The following is a 22,849-nucleotide window of genomic DNA, read 5'->3' as shown; positions in this document are numbered from 1 at the left end:
TGCCTTATGCATCATTTACCTGATCATATTTACCAGCACATTGCTTCTAACCAAGAAACTTAGTTTACGGCAAAAGTACAACAGGAGGTTCATGCTCATGGAATGCACTGATCTTACTACATATGTCAATAATCAGAAACTCAGCCTTGTAGATAATTATGATGTCCTGTTGAAGACTCAGATAAGACTCTAGTTAGTAGACAATGAAAAACAAGTTTTGGGTGTTGTCCTATAGCATGGGGGATATGCTTTGAGGTAGCAACCTGTGTATTTGTTATCTGGGATCAAGGAGTAGAAAAGAGGGTGAGTACTAGAAGAAGGAAGTTTTATATATTAAGTGCAGTCTCATAAACATTTAGAATAATAAAAATTGTAGCAGCTATATACTTTCTCTTGTTTGTTTTATGTGCACACACATAAACATACATATATTTGTGTGTATGCTTATATATATATATATTTATTCCAATTCTTTATTTTTTCCCTTCCTCTTTCCCTTCTTATTTTATTTTTCTATTCATACTATATGTAAGGTAGATATCCTTGTAAATTTGTCTCTAGGTTACAGAATATGCCTCAGTTTGAAGGGAAATTAATACCTCCATCCTAGAGATGGACTAAGTTACTGGTAGGACTTAATTCCTGCCTTGGCCATTATCCTCCTTGGCCACATCTCAAGTGAGAATTGAAGAAAATTCCTCTCTTGGGTGCAGCAAAGTTTTTTTTATCTTGTTTCTTGATGGTGTTGTTCTGTTAAACTAGTTGTGGCTCCTAGTCTAGCTTGTGGTTTCTTCGGCAATACAATTCTCTCAAGTTTATTTAGGCCTGCAATATGTTTGCTTAATTATTGGCCGTTACCTTTGCAATTTAGTTTTTAGGTTAAAGAAAATCTATTCAGGTTTGTGACTAAACTAGAAGGATTAACATCACCCTGAGATGAATTAGGCAACCGATTGGACTATGTGTCTCTCTTTTTTGGGAAAGAGTAAGGGCATCCTCATAAGAATGATAATTGCAATATATTAGGCAGAAGTATGATAATGTGGCTATTTGGTATGCAAGTTTAAATATGGGAAGAAGGATGAAAATGTATCCTGTGTAGTCTAAAGGGTGAACTTTTCAAATTATGTGTCTGTTGGCCATTAACTCCATTGCTAGCCTTCTGGACTTGCCTATATGTAAGGGGCCTGGCAGCCTGTAAAGTACACTTCCCAGTGTTCCTCACCAGCTGGCTTCCACCTAGGTGTTGCCAGTGACAGGCTGACAGTAGATTTGAAGAGAGGCAAAGGGAAGCCTCTATTTTTTCCTCTCTGTTTCTAGTGGCATTTTTGGCAGCAGGAGCAATGCTGGGTGATTGAAAGCTCCTGTATTTATGCTCAGGAATAAATATGGTTCCATCAGCAGCAGCAACAGTGGATGATTCAGCATTACAGTGCTTCTAGGCTCTGGCTTTGGCAACTGCAGGAGCAGCAGAAACAGCAGGTGACTGTGAACTGCCTCTCATAGCATCAGAAAGAGTATGGGCTCTTAGCTTCCTGCAAAAAGAGGTAGCGACTGCAGTTCCAGCAGTGGTAGCAGCAGCCCATGCTTCAGAAACTTTGGTTATATAGATATCATGAGTTTTGATTAGTAACCATTTTCCCTTTTTGCTTCAATAAATGTACTGCTTTTGTAACCAATCCCTATATCAGTTTATTTTTGTTTCAAAGACTTAGTATGATTTTTTTTCCAGTTTGGATGCTTAGAGATAGAAATGCATATAGTATGATAGCATTTATTTAATGTTCAAAAACATGAAAAACAATAGTCAATATTGTTTAAGGATTTATACGTTATCTAAAAAGCTCAAAAACAGTAAACTTCAAATACAGGATACTGGTTATGGAGGGGAGGGAGAAGAATGTGTTTGGGAAGTACGTTCTGGGCTTCAAATATTTTGATAATATTTTATTTCCTATTCTAGATGGTAAATAAACATTTATAGATTACTTATTAATTTTTTATAATTGAAATATAATACATTAAAATAAGGATCGGTACTAAGTGAGATGGTACAATAGTCAGTATTCTTCAGTAAATTACTCATAGAGGTAGTTAACAAATAGCTTCACAAATTTAATTAGCAAATATTTCATAGAGGTTAAGGACTATTTGTGCTTTATTTTTATTTATTTGTTCCTAAAAAAATTATTTATTTTGATTATACATATTTATGGGGTATAAAATTGACTATCAGTATTTGTATACAGTACATGATAATCAAATCAATAGTATTAACATGTTCATCATCACATATCATAATTACTCTTTGTATCCCTTATCCAATTACTCTCTAACCCCCTCCCTCCCTTTCCCCCCTCTGGTGACTATAGGCCTTTTCTCTCCTTCTGAAAGTTCAGTGTTTTATTGTGGTCTCTCTCTCTCTCTCTCTCTGTCCTCTCTCTCCCTCCCCTCCCTTCCTCCCTTCCTCTCTTTCTTTTTTTCTTTCCTTTCTTAGCTCCCACTTATGAGTGAGGACATGTGGTATTTCTCTTTCTGTGCCTGGCTTATTTTAGAAAGGGAATCTTTAACCTATATTCTAAACCTACCCACATTATGCAACAAGTGTACAATAGAAAAAAGATGTTTTCTCACATTCAAAGATGCAGTAATAATTTTTTTTGAAGTTATAGAAAAACAAGGTCCTTCTCAAAGAAGTCATATGATTTAGAAAACAAGTGTTCCAGTGAAGAAGAGTGGTGAATGCAAATTCCATATTGATAACCATACACCAGTTCTCCAGTGAAACCAGTCCAAATAAGAGAAGATAAGAGTGGTGGAGGGATGGTCCTGGTTGGTATGATATAGGGAAAATGGAAATTTTAGATTATCTGATGTGTTTTATTACTTGGAAACGTAATATCAAACTATTCTGTTTCACTATTCAGAAAAGATGATTAATAAAAATTTTCAAAACTGAGAAAGTAAAAAGGAGGAAATTATTAAAAAGGAAGAAAAAAAAAAGAAAGGGAATCTTTACATGCTTACAGTTTTAAACATCAGAATACTGTAAAATATACATGTCAATTAAATTGTTTTGCTTTGTAATAACTTTAACTGTGATCTATTTTGTCTCTTAAAATGCATACTCTTGCTTTCTTTTTTCTTTTTACATTTCAGGTATGGTATTTGGTCTTGTAGATGTGAGCATTGCCAATTTTCAGAAGGATTATTATCTGAAAATCATTGAGGAATCAGTATTGCAATTTAGTTATGATATTTCATCTGGCCTGATAACAATATTTGTAGCATACTATGGAGGGAGAGAAAAAAATAACAACATGGATGGCAGTTTCCTCCTTTTTAATTGGAGTTGGGTTACTTTTCTTTGCCTTTCCATTCTTTAATAATAGAAATTATGAATTTGAGGTAGAAATAGAAGGTAAGATTTTAAAACATACTGTCATACATCCAGTCAGTATTCACTTAAACCGTTGGCTCAAGGAACTTAAGTAGATTGTGATTCCTGTCTGTCTGCAGATCCATCCATACATATCAATTTATGTGACCAAGATTACTAATTAATTGTAGCTCCCTAGTGAGCTTATATGTCATAATCATACACCCTTTCATATAAGAGATGAGCCCAGGGAGGAGGTGAAAAAATATTCTGGGATACTTATTTTGTAAAATTGTTTTTCTTTTATCAATTACTATATATTATGACTCTCTTGAGAACTTCAGTAATTCCTTATGTCTTCCACAATGTGTTTTAATTAATCCCTTTATTCTTGCTTTGTGTGGTGTTGAGGTGAGAATAAAGGGATTAATTAAAACACATTGTGGAAGACACATACAAAAAAGGGTCAGACTCCTTTTCTACCTACTCCTACCATTCCAAAAAGGGAGCTGCTCTTTGACATAGTACTTGAATCTAAAAAGATTGGTGACTTCTTCAATTTATTTTTTATTTTCAATTTATTCCACAATCTTTTCGCTGTTCTTACTAGATAAAGGCTTTTAGAAATTTCACAGAACTATATTTTTGTGTGTGTGTTTCTTAGAAAGCTACTGATTTATTGATCCTCCTTTGGATACTAATATACTTAAAGAAAGTGGTTTTTAAAACTTTATTTTTTCATTGAAGCGTAATTGATTATACATATTTTTGGAGTACAGCATTGACTACCATCAGCTGTGTATAACATGTGATGATCAAATTCTGCAACAGAATTATTTTCACCAACTTATCAATGCAATTCATGCTATTTAATACAATGAAAACTTTTTATTGTTATACTTCTTGAACTACCACCAGCATTTGGTAATACTGGCCACTCCCTCCATCTTGAAATTCTGTCCTCTCATGATTGCTCCTTTGTATGATCATATAACTTATAGTTCAAAAAGGAGATATTTTTAGTATGAAGAAGAGCACTAAAAGATTAGTTTGGGTCTATTGGTTGAAAATATTTGCTTTCAGATATTGGTCAACAGGAAGCTAGGAAGCCTAGGACTGTGATCCCAAGGAGAAGGAAATCAAACAAGTTGAATTTTCTGGGAAAATGGAAGAGTAAATAGACTAGAGATATTTTTTTTTTTTATTATCAGGAGAATGCAGGACCTCCTTGAGTTTATTAATCTTGAATTCAAAGTAGGATTTGCAAGACTGTGTGTTTTTCTCCAGCCACATTCAGCTTTAAAAGTGTGTAGGTATAGAGTGGGGGAAAGAATTATTTTGACTAGGGCTGCAGTTTTACCAGGGGCATGACCTGAAAGAGAGCAAGAAAATTAAAAGTGTTCTTATGATAATGAGAGAAGTAAGGACATGAAGTGAACATTAGGATAGTGAAAAGGAACAGAGTCAATGGATTATAGGCCCTGGTGAGTTTTAATGATTGTTGGAATTGGGTTACTAGAAGGAGTGAGCTGGAAAGACAGTGGTGATTAGACTGGATGCTTGAAATTGCAATTAGGGAAGGTTTGTAGTTATTATTTTTGAAATTTAAAATGAGTAGCTGAGGTGGGTGGAGTACAATGTGTAAGAGGAGAAGAGTTCAAGGAACTAAGAGGGAAGGTTGTTGGAAATATCACACTGATACTGATCTCACCACAAGTTAATATGTATGTCTATATAAAATTGAACCATCAGCATTTGAATCACAATTCTAGAGACTTCCTCCCATCTGATATGGACTAACATATCATCCGATACGGATACTAAGCCAGTTGAAAATTTCCATTTGTGTACTATTTTGTAATCTGCACATTAATAAGCTTTCCACCCTAATATGTTAGGAGCATTTGTTAAATTTCAACCAAAGTGGTCAAAATCAATATGATCTATCTACCAATCTAATAATAAATATAATTACACATTTATTTAGTACTGTTCTATAACCATGTGAAAAAAAAAAGCATAAGAAATACCCATATACTGTGACCTAAAGGAATTTAAAATCTAGTGGATGACCTTGTAATAACTAACTCTAACAGAAAGAAATTTGTGTTGTGTGATGCCTTGTGCTTATGAATCTGTGTTCTAGAAGTCAGTGAGTCTAAAATGAGAAATTATTTACTTAGAGTGATATAAAGTTAATATAAAGAAGTGGACATAGAACTAAACTCAGAAAGTAATCTTTGATAATTCAGGTAATCCAGAACATTAGAAATAATTTTATCCTGGGGTCCCAAGTCAGGTCAACCAGATGCCAAATTTAAGAAGAATTATGTATGTATATGTGTTGTGAGTGTGTAAATGTATATGTATACAAACATATCTATGCACACTTAAGTGTGTGTATACAATTGTGCATGCACATTTATATTTTGGTTTATACATGTATCTTTTCCAGTATTCCCACAAATTTTCTTTTATCACTGCATTTTTCTGAGAACGTGATGATTGCTTATAGTACTACTACATTTAATGTAAATTAAATATTAACTAAAAGAAAAAAGCATAATGATGGAAAAGCATATAAAGAGTTTATAAAAAGTAAAATATCTGATAAAGAATACTGCATATTTGTTATGTTTAACTTCTGAATTCTATTTACAAAAATGTAATTATTCTCTTTTCAAAAGATATTTGCCAAGAATCAATGGTTATCAAAACTTGCCAGAAAAGCACATTATCTTTCCAATCAAAATATGTATCTTTCTTCACCGTTGGGCAGACTGTGCAGGGAATAGCAGGAATGCCTATTTATATCCTTGGATTAACCTATATTGATGACAGTGTTGCCACACACTCATCTGGTACCTATTTAGGCAAGTTTTTTCCCCCTCTAATACAATTGACACATTTTGAATTTTCATTAAGCCTTCATATTTTGGTGTGCATATTTAAACTGATATAGAAGTGCTAATTATTAAGCCTTATGATAACATGGTAATAAATGGTAACTGGTAGGCTTAACTTTAAAACCATGTTGAGCCACTAAATTCTGAGGAGGTGCTTGAGATTAGACAAGTCATCTGAAGGTCATTGAAAATATATAGAGCAATAAAAAAAATACATACTTTCTTAAGTAATAAAAACTATATGTATATATAGTCATATTAAGCTATGTAGGCTGATGTTCATTTCTCTAGGAAAAAAATGTAAAATTATTGGGTTGAACTGCTTGAGTAATTGCATGTTCAAACTTTGAGGATGCAGGTGGGAAGCTGCTGCCATCATGTCCATAAGGGAAATAGGACATTGTTTTATACCTCTTCAGTACTACAGTCAGTGTGGTGCTGAAATAATTATCATCATACTAAGCTCTTTATATATATTAACTCATTCTTTTTTGGGCCTCTGATATTTTGAAGTTAATTGAAAACATAATGTTGTTCATCCTATGAAGGAGAGAAATGATATGTTATTTAAATGAACACAGTGTAGTATCCCCTATTTACAATGTCTTCTGCTACTATATCCTACAGTAAGTAATCCTGGATACACCTTGGAATAATGTGTACTTTCTTATATTGCAGTAACTTCTGGTCCTGATAGAGCCTCTATTTGTTCAGGGTTATCTAATTCGCATTTTTGAAAAAAAAAAAAGTTGTTTCTATATACTTATTGTGAAAGTTACTTAAAAGAAAATAGAATTTTACACCAAAAATAATTATTTTGCAGCAGAAGAAAAGTCATGCCAATAAACTAAAGTAGATAATATTCATATTTATATTTGCTTTTAGAAAAAAAAAATTGCAGTAATTTATTAGCATTGGTCAAGAGTGGCAGAAAATCTGCTGGTTTTACTTTTGGTTCCACTTAATAACAATTAAAACACACATCTATACACTGCAGAGAAAAGCTTACTGTATAGACACATCTTGCCACCCTGGCAGCTAAGGTGAAGGATGGAAAGGTTATCATAATGTTTAAGTATCATCTTACTATAGTACCACAAATTAAAGTGAAATAAGGTATATTAAGTTTATATTTATATTAAAGATAAACATATTTATTTATATTACCTAAATATATTGATTAAATGATGTATAATGAATTATATAATTAAATTATCTGAGTTTCTCTAATACATGCATTGGTCAATATGCATGATGGTTAATTTTACATGACAGCTGGACTAATTTATGGCACCCAGTTGTTTGGCCAAACACTAATCTAGATGTTTCTTTGATGCTATTTTTTTTTTTTATGTGATTAACATTTGAGTAAAGCAGATCACCTCCATAATGTAGGCAGGCCTCATCCAATCGGTTGAAGGTCCTAAGAACCAACCCTGAGGTTTCCCAAAGAAGAAGCAATTCTGCTCAATACTGCAACATCAACTCTTACTTGAATTTCCAACCTGCTGGCCTGCCCTACAAATTTAGAACTTGTTAGGTCCCACAACTGTTTGAACTGGTTTCTTAAAATCCATCGGGGTGTGTGTGTATATAATATTGGTATTATACATATATAATATTGGTTCTCTTTCTCTGGAGAATTCTAATACAGAATGCTACAAAAAGCTTTCAGAAGTACTTCATTTCAGTCAATTAATGTTTATCATCTTATGACAAAGCTGGCTTAAGAAGTTGCTTGATATTCAGTATTCACTTATAGGCCTTGCAGAAGCTTCAGGAGTGGTTGGATATTCTCTGGATTATGTGATAGAGGCACAATTTCTGAAAGCCTCTGAGAATAGCACTTCTGAGAAAAAGTAAGGCATTTTCTTTCTTTCCCTTTTTTTGTTTACATTGTATAAAATATTTATTACAGCTTATAAATAAATATGTATATTTAATGTGTAATAACCATATTTTTAGAAAAATGTATGCAAATGTGACTTATACGCACCTATATGTACACCTATATGTACACCTATAAATACATCTAAAATATACAATTTAAACATTTTTAAGTGTACAGTACAGTAGTGTTATCTATATGCACATTGTTTTGCCACAGGTATTTAGAACTTTTTATCTTGAGGAACGGAAACTCTATGTTCATTTAACAACTCTCCTTTTTCCCTTCTCCCCAGCCCCTGGCAACCATCAATCATTCTGCTTTCTGTTTCTGAGTGTTTGACTACTTGAGATTCCTCATAAAATTGGAATCTTTCAGTATTTGTCTTCCTGTGAGTGGCTTATTTCACTTAGCATAGTATACCCAAGTCTCATGCATATCGTAGCATATGACAGGATTTCCATCTTTCTTTAGGGTAGATGATACTCCTTTTCACTTTGTTGATAGTTTCCTTTACTGTACCAAAGGTTTTAAGTTTGATGTAGTCCATTTATCTATTTTTGCTTTATTGCCTATGCTTTTGGTGTCTTATCCAAGAAATAATTGTCAAATCCAGTGACATGAGGCTTTCTCCCTATGTTTTTTTCCTCTAGGAGTTTTATAGTTTCAGGCTTTACATTTAGATCTTTATTTATTTTTCAGTTAATTTTTGTATATGGTGTAAGATAAGGGTCCAACTTTATTCTTTACATGTGGGCATCCAGTTTACCCAACACTATTTTTGAAGAGACTATTTTTTGCACATTGTGTAGTCTTGTCACCCTTGTCTAAGATCATTTGATCATATACACGAGGGTTTATTTCTAAGCTTTTATATTAGTGCATTTCCTGAGGCTTATAACAACATACCTGAAGCTGGGTAATTTATAAAGAAAGTTAAATTTATTTCTTATAGTTTTGGAGGCTGGGAAGTTTAACGTCCAGGGAACACATCTGGTGAGGGCTTTCTTCTTGGTGGTGACTTTCTACAGCAATGCAGGGTATTAGATGGCAAGAATGGCCAGAGCAAGAGAACTAACCTTCTCACTCACTCTTCTTATAGAGAGGATCACATCCGTGACTCTAGTTTGATGAGTGGTTGTTTTTTTTTCATCATGAAACGGTGTTGAAGTTTGCCAAATACTTTTTCTGAATCCATTGACATGATCATGTAGTTTTTATTCTTCATTCTCTTAATTGATTGATTTTATATGTTAAACCATCCTGGCATTACAGGAATAACTTTCACTTGATCATGATGTATAATCTTTTAATATTTTGTTGATTTCAGTTTGCTAGTCTTTTGTTTAGGATTTTTACATTAGTTTTCATCAACGATATTAGTCTGTAGTTTTCTTCTAGTATCTTTGTCTATTTGGTATTAGGGTAATTCTGACCTCTTTGAATGAATTTTGAAGTATTCTCCTTAATTTATTGGACTAGTTTGAGAAGGATTGTTAATTTTTTTTTTATTTTATCAATATACAATGTAGTTGATTCTGGTTGGTGTTTCTTTACTGGTTCCTGCCTTCTCCCTCCTTCTCCCCCCTCACACCCATCAACATCATATCAGTTTACTTGTCTTAACAAGCTCAAGGAATTGTGATTGTTGTGTCTTCTTCCGCAAACCCCATTTGTTTTTGTATTTATTTGTTTATTTTTAGCTCCCACAAATAAGTGAGAACATGTGGTATTTCTCTTTCCGTGCCTGACTTATTTCACTTAATATAATTTTTTCTAAGTCCATCCATGTTGTTGCAAATGGTAGTATTTTATTCTTTTTTATAGCAGAGTAGAATTCCATTGTGTAGATATACCACATTTTCCATATCCACTCATCTCATGAAGGACACTTGGGCTGGTTCCAACTATTGGCTATTGTAAATAGTGCTGCAATAAACATTGAAGTACAAGTATCCCTTTGACATGATTATTTCCATTCCTCTGGGTATATTCCCAGCAGTGGAATAGCTGGATCATATGGCAGATCTATCTGCAATTGTTTGAGGAAACTCAAAAGCATTTTCCATAAGGGCTGCACCATTTTGAAGTCCCATCAACAGTGTAGGAGGGTTCCTTTTTCTCGGCAACCTTGTCAGCGTTTATCATTCTCAGTCTTTTGGATATTAGCCATCCTAACTGGAGCGAGATGGTATCTCAGTGCGGTTTTGATTTGCATTTTTCAAATGCTGAGTTATATTGGGCATTTTTTCATGTATCTGCTAGCCATTAGTATATCTTCCTTTGAGAAATGCCTATTCAGCTCCTTTGCCCACTTTTAATTGGTTTACTTGTTTTTTTGCTGTAAAGTTGTTTGAGTTCCTTGTATATTCTGGATATTAATCCTTTGTCAGATGTATATTTTGAAAATATTTTCTCCCACTCTGTTGGTTGTCTTTTAACTCTGTTAATTGTTTCTTTTGCTGTGCAGAAACTTTTAATTTGATATAATCCCACTTCTTTATTTTTCCTCTGGTTGTCTGTGCTTTTGGGGTTGTATTCATGAAGTCTGTACCCAATCCTACTTTCTTGAGTGTTTTCCTTATGTTTTCTTTAAGGAGTTTTATTGTTTCAGGGTATATATTTAATTCTTTAATCCATTTTGAGTGGATTTTGGTACATGGTGAGAGGTATGGATCTAGTTTTATTCTCCTGCATATGGATATCCAGTTTTCCCAGCATCATTTGCTGAAGAGGCAGTCTCTTCACCAGTATGTAGACTTGGTGCCTTTGTCAAAGATCAGATGGTGGTAGGTGTATGGGTTGATTTCTGGATTCTCTATTCTATTTCATTGATCTGTGTGTCAGTTTTTATGCCAGTACCATGCTGTTTTGGTTATAGCTTTGTAGTATAGTTTAAAGTCAGGTAGTGTTATGCCTCCAGCTTTATTGTTTTTTGCTCAGAATTGCTTTGGCTATTCATGGTCTTTTGTTATTCCATATAAATGTTAGAATAGTTTTTTCCCTTTTCTGAGAAAAATGTCATTGGAATTGTGATAGGGATTGCATTGAATCTGAAGATCACTTTGGGTAGTATGGACATTTTCACAATGTTAATTCTTCTAATCCAAGAGCATGGAATATCTTTCCATCTTCTTGGGTCCTCTTTAATTTCTCTCAACAGTGGTTTGTAGTTCTCTTCATAGAGATTTTTCACATCCTTGGTTAACTTTATTCCTAAGTATTTTATGTTTTGGGGGGGCTATTGTAAGTGGGCTAGCTTTCTTGATTTCTTTTTCTGCATGTTCACTGTTGGAGTATAGAAATGCTATTGATTTTTGTGTGTTGATTTTGTATCCTGCAACTGTGCTGAAATCATTTATCAACTCTAAGAGTCTTTTTGTGGAGGCTTTAGGCTGTTCAATATATAGGATCATATCATCCGCAAACAGGGACAGTTTGAGTTAATCTTTTCCAATCTATATGCCCTTTATTTCCTTCTCTTCTCTGATTTCTCTGGCTGGTACTTCCAACACTATGTTGAATAGGAGTGGTGAGAGTGGGCATCCTTGTCTAGTTCCTGTTCTTAAGAGAAAAGCTTTTAGCTTTTCCCTATTTAGGATGATATTAGCAGTGGGCTTACCATATATGGCTTTAATTATGTTGAGATACTTTCCCTCTATACCTAACTTGTAGAGAGTCTTTGTCATGAATGAATGTTGAATTTTGTCAAATGCTTTTTCAGCACCTACAGAGATGATCATATAGTGTTTGTCTTTGGTTTTGTTGACGTGGTGTATCACATTTATTGATTTGCATATGTTGAACTAACCTTGCATCCCTGGGATGAATCCCACTTGATCATGGTGTATAATTTTGTGTATGTGTTGCTGTATCCTGTTAACTAGTATTTTGTTGAGGATTTCTGCATCTATTATTTGTCAAGGATATTGGCCTGTAGTTTTCTTTTTTTATTGCTTCTTTGTCTGGTTTTGGTATCAGGGTGACGTTTGCTTCATACAATGAGTTTGGGAGAATGGCATCTGTTTCAAGCTTTTGGAATAGTTTGTAGAGAATTGGTATCAATTCCTCTTTGAAGGTTTGGTAGAATTCTGCAGTGAACCCATCCAGTCCTGGGATTTCTTTGTTGGGAGCCTTCTGATAACAGCCTCAATTTCTTTAATTTTTATTGGTCTGTTCAGATTTTCTACATCCTCTTCCTCAGTTTTGGTAGTTTCTGTGTGTCCAGAAATTTATCCATTTCCTCCAGATTTTCAAACTTGCTGGCATATAGTCGTTTATAGTAGTCTCTAATGATTTCTTGTATTTATGAGGTTTCAGTTGTAATATCACCTTTTCCATTTCTAATTTTTGTAATTTGGGTCTTCTCTCTTTTTTTTTTTAATTAGGCTTGCTAATGGTTTGTCAATTTTATATATCTTTTCAAAAAACCAACTTTTTGGTTCATTGATCTTTTGTATCATATTTTGGGTTTCTATTTCACTTAGTTCTGCTCTGATCTTAATTATTTCTTTCCATCTACTAACTTTGGGTTTGGATTGTTCTTGTCTTTTGAATTCTTTAAGGTGTTCTAATTAAGGTTCAATTTTACTTCCTGGTACAGAAGCACTTAACAGAGGCATAGACATGAGGTAACAGGAATGGTGACTTTGCATAGATGCAACAATGTAGATTTCTTCTCACCAAGGACAATCTCTCATCAAGAATATTCACCAGTATTTTAATATTGCTGTTGCTGATTATCCATCTGGTCAACAGTAGAGGCGACCATGAGTTCCTGATATGATGCATTCCTTGGGAGACAAGCTGGCCATCTGGATTACATTTGCCCTCTTTGAACATAAAGGGGACAGTGATTTGTCTTTACAGGGAAAGACACATTCTCGGTAGGGGTTTTTCTTTTCCTACACTGCTTCTTCTAGCACAGCCATTCACAGACTTACAAAAGCCTTAGTCATCCCTGTGGTATCTCACACAATATTGCCTCTGACTGGGAAACATATGGTATACAAAGTATGACAGTATGATAAGTACAGAATGCACTGGTTTTACTCTGTACTCCATTAATTCTGAAACAGCTGGCTTGATATAATGGTGTAATGGCTTGGTGCCCTTAGCTGTTATGGTGATATCAGTCTTTGAAGTTGTGTTGCTTTTTGTAAAGATCCATTATACATGTTGATCCAACCATCTATATATGATGCTATCTCCCCCATTGCCTGGATGCATAGGTCTAGAAGCCAAGAGGTGGAAGCAGACCATCTCACTTCTACATAAAATATTCCGCTGGATGAATTTTTGCTTTCATTCCCTGCAAACTTGACCTTGATGTGTTTGGAAGTCCTTATTCCCAATGAAGTATGATTTAGATACATTAGGAAATATAATGTTCTCAGTGATTTTGGCATCCTGATGACTCTGAATCAATGTGTAGTAAAAGGGAATCTCAATAGTAACCAGTGTGAATTATCTGAGTTACTGATAGAAAGGGAATGGATTGCTGCTATATAACAGAGACAAGGATGACTTATTTGAAAGCCAAGGGATTTACTTGGTTCTCAGTGTTCTCTTTGCCTAGTAGTTCTATTTATGTATGTATGTATGTATGTATGTATGTATGTATGTATGTATGTACGTACATACGTACGTACGTACTTACTTACTTATTGTTTCTTAGCTTCCACCTGGCTTGGGTCAGAGGGGCTGCTCATGGGGAAACAGAATCCTCTTCTCTGAGCATCTACACCCTCTTGAGAAGTCCCATCAGAGCACACAGCCCTCCTGGAATGCTCAGTCTTGGGGCACCAGGCAGAGTGTCGCTAGGGAAAGATTAGTAGTTCTCTTTAATAAGATTTCCTCATCTCATTAAAGACAATACCACTAAGGCTCAGATCTTACAGGAATCAAGGTTTGGGTCACCCCATGAGATCAAGTATTCTTTCTAACCAAGGCATTAGCTGAACAGATAGTGAAAGAAGGCAGATTTGATGACAAACTTAGACCTGTTACTAGCTAATGAGGCAGGAACAATGAGAACAAGGTTTTATGTTAATTTTCTTCTATTTTTTTCTTCTGTCAGATTATATAATGAGCTCTGGTGATAGTAACTATTTTAGGTTGGGTTCCCACAGAAGCAGAACTTGGGACAAAGATACGAGTACTCCCTGTTTATTTGAGAGATGATTCCAGAAAGTATGATAGGATAGTGGGGAAATGAGCAAGGGAAGGTAAGGAAGAGAAGACAATAAAATGTTCATTATATTGAGCATTTTATTTCTTGGGAAAATTAGGGTTCACCCCTACTGGGGAACTCTGGGAGACAGTATAGATATGACTCAGAGTTATCACAACAGCTGTTTAAAGAAGTTGGGATATATATCTACTAAATCCTGGTATCACTGGTTGAGAGACACTCTTGGGGTTAAATATTAACTCTTCCATTTCTGAGAAAAATGTCTTTGGAATTTTGATGGGGATTGCATTGAATTTGTATATCACTTTGGGTAGTATGGACATTTACACTATGTTGATTCTTCCAATCCAAGAGCATGGGATATCTTTCCATCTTCTTGTATCCTCTCTAATTTCTCTCAGCAGTGGTTTGTAGTTCTCATTATAGAGATTTTTCACCTCCTTGGTTAATTCAATTCCTAAGTATTTTATTTTTTTGGTGGCTATTGTAAATGGAAAAAACTATCCAGACATTTATATGGAACAATAAAAGACCACGCATAGCCAAAGCAATGCTGAGCAAAAAAAAAATAAAGCTGGAGGCATAACACTACCTGACTTTAAGATATACTACAAAGCTATAATAACCAAAACAGTATGGTACTGTCATAAAAACAGACACACTGACCAATGGAATAGAATAGAGAATCCAGAAATCAACCCACACACTTACTGCCATCTGATCTTTGACAAAGGCACCAAGCCTATTCACTGGGGAAGGGACTGCCTCTTCAGCAAATGGTGCTGGGATAACTGGATATCCATATGCAGGAGAATGAAACTAGATCCATACCTCTCACCGTATACTAAAATCACCTCAAAATGGATTAAGGATTTAAATATACACCCTGAAACAATAAAACTTCTTAAAGAAAACATAGGAGAAACACTTCAGGAAATAGGACTGGACACAGACTTCATGAATACGACCCCAAAAGCACAGGCAACCAAAGGAAAAATAAACAAATGGGATTATATCAAACTAAAAAGCTTCTGCACAGCAAAAGAAACAATTAACAGAGTTAAAAGACAACCAACAGAGTGGGAGAAAATATTTGCAAAATATACATCTGACAAAGGATTAATATCCAGAATATATAAGGAACTCAAACAACTTTACAAGAAGAAAACAAGCAACCCAATTAAAAAATGGGCAAAAGAGCTAAGTAGGCATTTCTCTAAGGAAGATATACAAATGGCCAACAGACATATGAAAAAATGCTCAACATCACTCAGCATCTGGGAAATGCAAATCAAAACCACACTGAGATACCATCTAACCTCAGTTAGGATGGCTAAAATCCAAAAGACCCTGAACGATAAATGCTGACGAGGTTGCGGAGAAAAAGGAACTCTCATACATTGTTGGTGGGACTGCAAAATGGTGCAGCCTCTATGGAAAATGGTATGGAGGTTCCTCAAACAATTGCAGATAGATCTACCATACGACCCAGCTATCCCACTGTTAGGAATATACCCAGAGGAATGGAAATCATCAAGTCGAAGGTATACCTGTTCCCCAATGTTCATCGCAGCACTCTTTACAATAGCCAAGAGTTGGAACCAGCCCAAATGCCCATCATCAGATGAGTGGATACAGAAAATGTGGTACATCTACACAATGGAATACTACTCAGCTATAAAAACGAATGAAATACTGCCATTTGCAACAACATGGATGGACCTCGAGAGAATTATATTAAGTGAAACAAGTCAGGCACAGAAAGAGAAATACCACATATTCTCACTTATTGGTGGGAGCTAAAAATTAATATATAAATTCACACACACACACACACACACACAAAACGGGGGGGGGAAGAAGTTATAACAACCACAATTACTTGAAGTTGATACAACAAGCAAACAGAAAAGACATTGTTGGGGGGGAGGGAGGAGGGAGGGAGGTTTTGGCGATGGGGAGCAATAATCAGCCACAATGTATATCGACAAAATAAAAATTAAAAAAAAAAAAAGCATATTTACAAATTAAAACAAAACAAATTTCAAAAAAAAAAAAATATATTAACTCTTGGGTATTTCTGCCCTGCTCTCTCAACTCTCGGCCAACCATAGAGTCCATTCAGAGCTATTCGTTTGGTGTGCGTAGGAACAATGAATGCCAAGCCAAGGTAATATAAATGGAACACCAACAACATCTTCTACAACAGTGTTTTAGATTTCAGTTGAGAATATAATAGAATTGATATAATCTCATGATTGTATAGTAACTAATGGGATTTAGTATATGCTAAGAACTTTTTTCATTCAAGAATTTTTTTTTTTTTTTTTGCCTAGCAAAGAGCAATAATAGATTATGGGGCACCAAGGTGATGGATTGTGTTGGATATCTTCTGTTGCTACAGTTCCACTCTCTACTTTTCCTCACCCTGCTCTGTACCTAAGGAGGTTGACCCATTTGGACAACATCAATAGGCAATAATAGATTTTGGGTTCCTTTTAGGCTTGGATTGGGTAGGGCACTGGAAAGAGATCTGAGGGCCTGAGGAAAGTGAGATCTGGATATTGATCTTTCCTTTCCTTCCCTGCTGAGTCTCAATGGTTTGGCTGTATCTCTGTAATAAAGGCCATGTCTCTCTTATATGGTCTTAGGTTTGCTTAACTTCTGTCTCCTTTTGTCTCTTCTGGCCTGGAGGTGGTATGGCTCTCTGCTGTTGCTAGACCCAGGGTTCCACCTCTTCCTACACAGATTTCTTTAAAGTCTCCTCGCTTCACTTAAATAGTCATTTTTGTTAAATTATATATTCTTAAATTACCCAAAGAGAGTATGCTGTCAGGACCATGATTCATACAATATCTCTGCTAGCCATCTGTATTTTTTATGTTTGAATTTGATTCCTGTTTCTTTTCTTTTTTTATATTGGCTCATTTCTTATAGATTTTTAAAAGTTCTTTATGTATTATAGATATTAATTGTCTGCTAAATATAAGACAAATAATTTCTCCCAATCTGTCTTTAAACTTTGTGTATGGCATCTCTATTATACAAACTTAAAAAGCTTTTATATAGTTAAATATGTCAGTATATTTTTCCTTTCATAAAATTTTAGTTTCCTGTCTCGCTTAAGAAGTTCTTACTATAAAATTATTAAAATATTTGACTATATTTTCTCCAGTATTTTTATAAATGTGTTTTGTATATTTAGATACTCAATCTCAGTGTATTTTTGCATATAAAATGAGCATTGGCCAAGCTTCTATTTTGACCTGAAAAGGATATCTAATTGTATTGATGACATTTATGGATCATTCTGTGTGATTTTTTAAAAAATGATATTAAACACCATCTTTATCATAAATTAAATTTCCCTGCATCCATAGGTTTTATTCTTGTATCTTATCTCTCTAGTCTGTTTCCTCATATATTTTTCTATTCCCATGCCAATACTACAATGTTTTAATTAATAAAGCTTTACTGTATGATTTGCTATTTGCTTGGATAAGTCTCCACTCATTATCATTCTTCATCAAATACCAGAAACTATTTTTACAAAATCACTCTACCTCATAAGTTTTATCATCTCAGATTATAATAAAAGCATTTTTACATGAATTATTTGAATTTATATATCAAGTTGGGAATAATTGTTATCTTTTATGCAAGAATATGCTATGTTACTCTATTTCTCTGCTTTTCTTTTATGTGCTTCGATAAAGTTTTATAATTTTCTTTATTGAACATATCCCATTAAGCTTATTCCTAGGAATTTCATACATTTTGTTGGTATTTTACATGGAATCTTTATATATTACATTTATGAATCAATTATTTCTAGTAGGAGGAACATCTTTTGATTTCTAAATTTGTCTTCTCTACATAAGTCACTCTATCCAATTCTTTGCTTTCATTTTATAGTTTGTTTAGTTGGTTTCTCTGGCTCTTCTAGGTACACAATTATATACAAATATGTAATAGTATATGTAATATAATGTATATAGTTAGAATATAGACCTGGGTTCAAAAGTGAAAAGAAGAAAACTTTTGAATATGAATATTAAATAGTCAGTGAGGAAACATGTAGCCTTAGTGAAATCTGGAGCTGACACTCCTGGGTGTAGCATATTCAGATATATATGACAAGTGGATAATGGAAGTCAAGATTGCAACCCTATGTCATTGCGAGTTGGAATTTGTACTCCTGAATAATGCTAGCAGTGAACAAAGAGTTTTCTCATCAGTGAATAAGAGTGGGAACATTGTCCACATTCTATTAAAGACAAGGCCTATAATAAGCAAGCTACCCACCAGGTCTTAGTTTACAATAGCGCTACTGGTGAGAAGTCAGCACCTCCAAAATTGTGGTTGCTGTGGATGTGGGCATTTTCCCACAATGGCTTTTGGAGAAGGTCTTAAATGTGTGTGGAGCTGAAGACAATGGCATTTGTGTAGTAACCAGCTCCTCCAATCTCCTTCTTAAATGATACAAAATAACTTCACAACTGAAAATTTTCCACAAAATCATGGCCTCAGCCATGAATTGAAGATAAAGAATGCTGAAATGCAAAATAACTATGAGTAAAAAGAGAAAGTCAACAAATTCCCAGTACAGGACCTTTGACATTCTTATCCCCGCTGCAAGGCTTTGTGGTGAGCAGAGGCAGACCAAGAAAAACTGGAGGGAAGGCAGAGGACAGAGAGGCTAGCAAAGGGTCTTACAGGTGATTGGGAATGATCACTCCAAGGATAAATTCACGATAAAGTTGAGAGTTCAGAGAAGGGACTAGAAGAAAGGGTTTTCAATATATCTGCGATTTAACGGGTCAGATGCCATGTAAAGGGTCAGCTGTGCAACTTGAAGGATGAGGCTTGCCATAAAGGTTTAGGCGCTTGATTTAAAGGGTCAGGAATGATTTTAAAGGAGAGGTACGATTGAAAGGTAGTATTCCAAATACATAGCTTCTGGTGGAAAAAAAAGTTAAATGGGGACAAACACCCTTTGCTATCTGAATGGTGCCAGGGAAGAGAAGGAAAAGGGAAAAATTTAGGATCCTGCAAAACAAAAGGGAAGCACATAATTAGAGAACAGATAACTGCTCTCTTTGAACAAAAAAACCAGTCGTGACAAATTAACAGATTTTTTTCCTCTTTCTCTGTTGTCATAGCTCTGTTGTAATAAAATACCCAGAGTTGAAATTTTTCATTTTTCTTTATTAAAGCACTAAAGATGATGGTTATCCACAATGGCTGTCAACTTGGTGAATTTGTTTTCTTATTACCACATTTATTGCATGGTCTACATCAATGCCACTGTCATGCTTTCCACACAATATACCAGGTAACTATAAAAATATAATTCATTAATTTAAAGGACAGTAATCTACCCCCTGCCCCCAGCCCCATTCATAGAGCATGTCAGTATTACATTTCTTTGAGAATTTGCCTCTTGTGCTTGTAGTGGTCTGTCATAGAGATACTCTGTCATGTGCTAGTGTTATTTGAACAAATGAAGCAGTATTACAGCCAAATCTTATTTTATTTATATATCAGAATTTCATTAGTACATATTTTTGCTTTTCATTATTTCATTTTAAAAATGCTTTATATCTAGAGTTTATAAGTTGTCTTTAAAAATTTATTAAATTTTTATTAAATTTATTTTATTAAATTTTTGCAATTTTTATACATTGAAAAACTTTTAATACATTTTTACTAAATTTATTAAATTTTTAATAACTTTTTATTAAATTTATTAAAATTTTAATGATTTTTTATTAAATTTTAATAAATTTTTTTTGCAAACCCTGAAAAATAGTCATATGAGCTACATTTCAATTATTTAGTAGACACAGGTAGCTAGTGGCTACAGTATTGGACAGTGCAGATATAGAAAATTTTCATTATTACAGATGTTCTTAAAAGACAGCACTGTTTTAGAAGAATGTGTCTTTTAATTAATTGGATTGACCTTAACTTGTTCAAAAACATCTCACTTGCCATTCCAGGGCCAACTGCGCTTATTAGAATGTGTATGTATGTTACATGTATGTGTTTTAATTATTTGAACATGTCAAAAGATTCTTTTACTTGTTAACACAGTACAGCAAGGATGAAAGCTGGGAAATGTAAACAACCTCATTTGTTTGACAGCATGCTTAAAGATCAGAAATTCAGAAGTGGTAAAAAAGATTTATTTGCTGCTATTAAGGTAAAGTAAAATACTTTATGTGAACAAGTCAAATAAGTTGATCTGTATACTTTTCTAATAGTGAACTTAAGAAAATAACTATAAAATGTTCAACTTAAATCTGGGTGGGACTTTTGAAGTCTTTAGTTAACCTATTCAATTTAGAGATAAAGGAAAGTAGGGCTCCCCTTACCTAAGTGGCTTTGCCAAGAACTTGGCTAATGTCAGAGACTGGTACCAGGTATTTCTCTTCTATTTCTTTTCATTTTAACTTTATATTATTTTGTGGTTTTTTCCCCTGCAGAAATAAATAAGGTATTTAATGAGATAGCATGAAGGTATGAACATTATCTTTTTATTATATATAAATGACTAAGAAGAGAACTCTAGAAGTTAACAAATATCCCACAACATTATACTTCATGGAAAACATCTCATCTCAATATCAAATGGAGAAGAATTATTTGTTTCTTTAAGTGAGAAACAAGGCTTACAATACAGACATCATGGAGTAAAAAAATGCCAACTTCTAAATAATTATTCCACTTTCAATTTATTTTCTCTTCTCTTATTTATAACTTCATCCTTTATTTGCCTGAAGAATTGTATTTCTCACATATAAATTTTATCAAGTCATTTCCCAGATTACCTAGTAGATGAATTTCACACCCTTTTAATAGGACTTTCAAGACTTTTCACAATAGTATCAACAAAATTTTCCTACCTCATTTCTTCAAAATTTTATCCCTATCTCCCCCACATTCCAGCCACTTTCTGCTCTAATGGATGACTAGACATTAATGTAAAGAGACTAGAAATATGATAAAAAACAAGGAAATATGACATCATCAAAGGAATACAGTAATTCTCAAATACCAGACCACATAGAGCAGGAGACCCTTGAAATGTCTGAAAAAGAATTCTGAGTAATAGTCTCAAACAAACTCTGTGAGATACAAGAAGACTCACTTGGACAACAAAATTAAATGAGAAAAACAATGCAGACTTGAAGGATGAAATATAAAGAGATAAATACCTTAAGAACAGAATCTAGCAGAACTGGAGCTGAAAGGCTCAGTCAATGAAATAAAAACTACAATTGAGAGTGTAAGCAGCAGGCTAGAGCAGGTGGAAAAAGAATTTCTGATCTTGAAGACAGTCTTTTCAAAATAACCCAAGTGTGTGTGGGGCGGGGGCTGGGGGAGAAAGAAAAGAATAATAATAATAAAAAAGAAAGTCTAAGCGAGCTAGCAGACCACCTTAAGCGCCCAAACACTCAAATCATGGGTGTTCAGGAGGGGGAAGAGAAAGGAAAAGGCATTGAAAACATATTCAAACATATTCAAACACATCCAATGAAATATTAGTAGAAGACTTCCTAGGTATTGGTAGAGATATGGACTTCCAGGTCTAAGAGGCTCAAAGGTCCCCAAGCAGATTCAATCCAAAAAGGTCCTCTCTTAGACACATTGCAATCAAACCGTTAAAAGTTAAAGACAAAGACAGAATTCTAAAAACAGCAAGAGAAAACTATCAAGTTACCTATAATGGAGTCCCAATTAGAGTAAAAGTAGACTTCTCAACAGAAACTCTAAAGGACAGAAAAGAATGGGATAATATATTCAAAGTACTAAAAGAAAAAAACTGCTAGCTAAGAATACTATACACAGCAAGTCTATCCATCAGAAATGAAGGGGAAATAGTGTATTTCCCAGACAAACAAAAGCTGCAGGAGTTCACTACCACACAACCAGCTCTACAAGAAATCCTTAAGGGAGTTCTGCACCAGGAACCCCCAAAATGATAATCACCACCATGAATACACAAGAAAGAATGAACATCACTGGTAGAGCAGATATGCAAATGAGAAAAAGAAAACCACACCCTATCATGTCAAAAAACCAATGAACACTGAAGGTAAGCAAAGGGGAAGAAAGGAACAAAAGATATTTAAATCAACCATACAAAAATCAATTAAATGTCAGGCATAAGACAGTACCTTTCTTTTTTTTTTTTTTTTTTTTTTTTCCTTTTTCGTGGCCGGCACTCAGCCAGTGAGTGAACCGGCCGGTCCTAATAGGATCCGAACCTGCGGCGGGAGCGTCGCTGCACTCCCAGCGCCACACTCTCCCGAGTGCGCCACGGCTCGGCCCAAGACAGTACCTTTCAATAACTACCCTAAAGGGGAATGGATTAAATTCCCCACTCAAAAGACACAGTCTGACTGATTGGGTTAAAAAGCTAGACCCAACTATATGCTGTCTATAAGAGACTCACCTCACCCATAAAGACACACACA

At 34.5% G+C, this 22,849-nt stretch overlaps 1 protein-coding gene across 1 annotated transcript in view; it reads left to right on the top strand.

Annotated features, from left to right (window-relative positions):
* The window catches only part of LOC134370530 (solute carrier organic anion transporter family member 6A1-like), an 86,762-nt gene that overhangs the window by 9,473 nt on the left and 54,440 nt on the right, over window positions 1-22,849 (top strand). Inside the window, 6 exon segments of the mRNA XM_063087610.1 lie at window positions 3,160-3,314; window positions 3,316-3,421; window positions 6,067-6,252; window positions 8,048-8,144; window positions 19,583-19,707; window positions 20,468-20,571. Of these exon segments, the coding sequence (XP_062943680.1) occupies window positions 3,160-3,314; window positions 3,316-3,421; window positions 6,067-6,252; window positions 8,048-8,144; window positions 19,583-19,707; window positions 20,468-20,571 (773 nt within the window).

Source organism: Cynocephalus volans, chromosome 2 (assembly GCF_027409185.1).
Source record: "Cynocephalus volans isolate mCynVol1 chromosome 2, mCynVol1.pri, whole genome shotgun sequence".
NCBI classification, from domain to species: domain Eukaryota; kingdom Metazoa; phylum Chordata; class Mammalia; order Dermoptera; family Cynocephalidae; genus Cynocephalus; species Cynocephalus volans.
Note: the sequence above shows the minus strand (reverse complement) of the source record. Positions and strands in the feature narration are given on the sequence as shown.